Genomic DNA, 2,478 nt, shown 5'->3' with positions numbered 1-2,478 from the left:
CCGTCATACTGCTGTGAATAGGGACGTAACCCATACTGTGATCTGGTAGCATATGCGACGAGAGAGAGAGAGAGAGAGAGAGAGAGAGAGAGAGAGAGAGAGAGAGAGAGAGAGAGACCCCGCGGAGCGCGCGGTGCGTGTGCGATACGTTGTAAGATGCGGCGCCGATGAGTCATCCTCCAACAACCTACACACTTGCGTCTCGTCATCATCCTCGACGAGCCGACCAACTTCCTGGACCGCGACTCGCTCGGCGCGCTCGCCACGGCGGTCAAGAACTACGCCGGCGGCTGCATCATCATCTCCCACCAGCGCGAGTTCTACTCCGCCCTCTGCCCCGAGGTTTGGTCGGTGGTGGACGGCCGCTGCACCGTCTCGGGCTCCGAGTGGATGGACGCCGCCGAGAAGGCGCGCAAAAAGGCGGAGAAGGAGGCGGCCAAGAACGCGTCGCTCACAAAGGAGGACAAGTTCGACGCGTTTGGCAACAAGATCGAGGAGAAGCAGGCGCTCAAGAAGATCCCCAAGTCGGAGCTCAAGAAGCTCAAGAAGCGCGTGGCCGAGATGCGCAAGGCGGGCCAGGAGGTGTACACCGACGAGGAGGTCGAGAAGGAGGGCTACGAGCCGATCGTCTAGCCGTGTCCAGCTTGCCGCGCCGCCAGCCGCGCCCGCCCCCAGTGCGGGGGCGACGGGCAGGGCGCAGGGCGCTGGCGCCCGCACGCGACGCGCGAGGGAGTCCGGAGGAGCCGGGCGTTTGGGGGTTTTCGGCTACCACCCCCTTGCGCCCGGCGCCCGTCTCCGCGCGGCCCGCTATTTGGTGTGCGATGCCAGCGCCTTCCGCCCCACGCCGCCGCTCCCGGCACCGGGGGTTCGCGCGGCTGCCGCCCCTGCACTTCTATCACTTCTCTCGAGTGTCACTATTGTTCTTGTGTGTGCCGTCTACGTCCCGTGTCCTACCGCATGCGTGTAATTTCGGAGGAGTAAGAAGTCTGCTACAACTTCTGGCGAACAAACACACGCGGCACATAGCGGCCCCCTCTGCAACTCTATCGCCCCTGCATCTCCACATCTTCTCAGGTGTCACGCGTTCCCTCCTTGTTCGGAGATCAGTGTGAGGGGTGCACCAACCGCAGAGCGTCGTGTTTTGCCTTTGAACACTGAACACTTGGAGCACTTGGAGTGCAGTCATTAGCCTCACATCCAGGGCCGGGGAGCTCAGAAGCGCACCCAGCGGGCCGGATGATCGGGATCGGGTTGCGGGCAAGAGAGCCCTAGCCCCGGGGGTGCGCGTCCGCAGGGCAAGGGCTGTAAAGTAAACACGGGTCTCCGAGGGTTGGCTCCGCGCTCCGGGTTTCCCCTAGCAGCAGACCGCCCCCTCTACTCGGAGCTATAATGAACACGACACGCACTCTCACACGACGTCACCGCTCAGGACCCCTTCGCCCGAGGTCCTCATCCTCATTCCGGAGGAGGCTCCCCTCTCCTCTGAGTTCTTCCTCTTGTTCGCTTTCCGATGATCATCCGACGGGCGCGGGGCCCGACCTCCCCTCCTAGCCTTTTTCAGCCGCGGCCCCGCCACCGTCTCGTCTTCTCTGTCCGATTCTGTCGCCATCACCGACGGTGATTCCATGCTCGACTCCTCGGGCGAGGGCAGCGGCATTGGATCGCCACGCCGCCCCTCCCCGGGAAGTGGGGCCAGCTCTCTTCGGTCGAGGACTCGCGCCCGCCCCTGCGGTCTCTCTATCGTCCTCGGCTCGTCCGTACGTCCCGACTCTACTCGCAGAGGCCGCGTCAGCTCATCTCTCGCCTCCTCCGACAGCTGACCCCAAGCCCCCCCCGGGGCCCTCCGGCCTCGGCTTTCTGGTTCGCCGGCGGGTCCGCTCTCGTACCGCGGTAATTCCCTTCCCCCATCTCCTCCTCCCGGGTACACCAGCCTCCGGCGGGGCGGTCCCGGGTCCCCCAGGTTATTCCGAGCGGGTCCATACGGTGGCGGCCCCGTCGGCGGCGGGGGTGGAGGCGGTGGCAGGGGCGGCGGGTGCGGTGGCGGCCCTCGCGGCCCAAAGGCCTGGTGCGGAGGGGCGGCCCCACGACCCTGCAACCGTTCCAGTGGCGGGGGCGGAAGTGGCAGTGCGAGTGGCGGGAACGATGGCGGCACTGGCGGCCGCACCGCCTGGTGTGGACCCTCAGGGGCGGCTCCTCGACCCAGCAGTCGCTCCAGCGGCGGGGGCGGAGGCGGTGGTGGTGGGGGCGGGCCTGGTGGCGGCGCCGGCCGCCGCAACTCCTGGGGCGGGGCCTCGGGGGATGCCCCCTGCCCCTGCGGCCGTTCCAGCCGTGGTTCCACGCGTCGGCCGTCCACTCCGCTCGTGGGGGGGGGCCTAGCTCTCGTCTCCCCTCGGGAAGGGGGGGGGGCAGGGCCCGGATTCGCCGACGGCCCCACCTCTCCGATGGGATCCTCCTGAGTCGACGTGCAGGCACCAATTT

The 2,478-nt window shown here is 67.1% G+C and overlaps 2 protein-coding genes across 2 annotated transcripts; both read left to right on the top strand.

The window, feature by feature from the left end:
• Positions 1 to 222: 222 nt before the first annotated feature.
• On the top strand, positions 223 to 633 carry EMIHUDRAFT_247572 (hypothetical protein; the record flags this gene model as incomplete). Its single annotated transcript, XM_005764610.1, has 1 exon — positions 223 to 633. A coding segment is annotated over one exon (411 nt), but the record flags the coding sequence as incomplete, so codon positions are not given.
• Positions 634 to 655: 22 nt separating this feature from the next.
• EMIHUDRAFT_371371 (hypothetical protein) lies at positions 656 to 870 on the top strand (the record flags this gene model as incomplete). The annotated part of the gene is made up of 1 exon (XM_005764609.1): positions 656 to 870. A coding segment is annotated over one exon (215 nt), but the record flags the coding sequence as incomplete, so codon positions are not given.
• Between the last annotated feature and the right edge of the window lie 1,608 nt (positions 871 to 2,478).

This window comes from Emiliania huxleyi (assembly GCF_000372725.1).
Source record: "Emiliania huxleyi CCMP1516 unplaced genomic scaffold EMIHUscaffold_588, whole genome shotgun sequence".
Taxonomy (NCBI): domain Eukaryota; phylum Haptophyta; order Isochrysidales; family Noelaerhabdaceae; genus Emiliania; species Emiliania huxleyi.
Note: the sequence above shows the minus strand (reverse complement) of the source record. Positions and strands in the feature narration are given on the sequence as shown.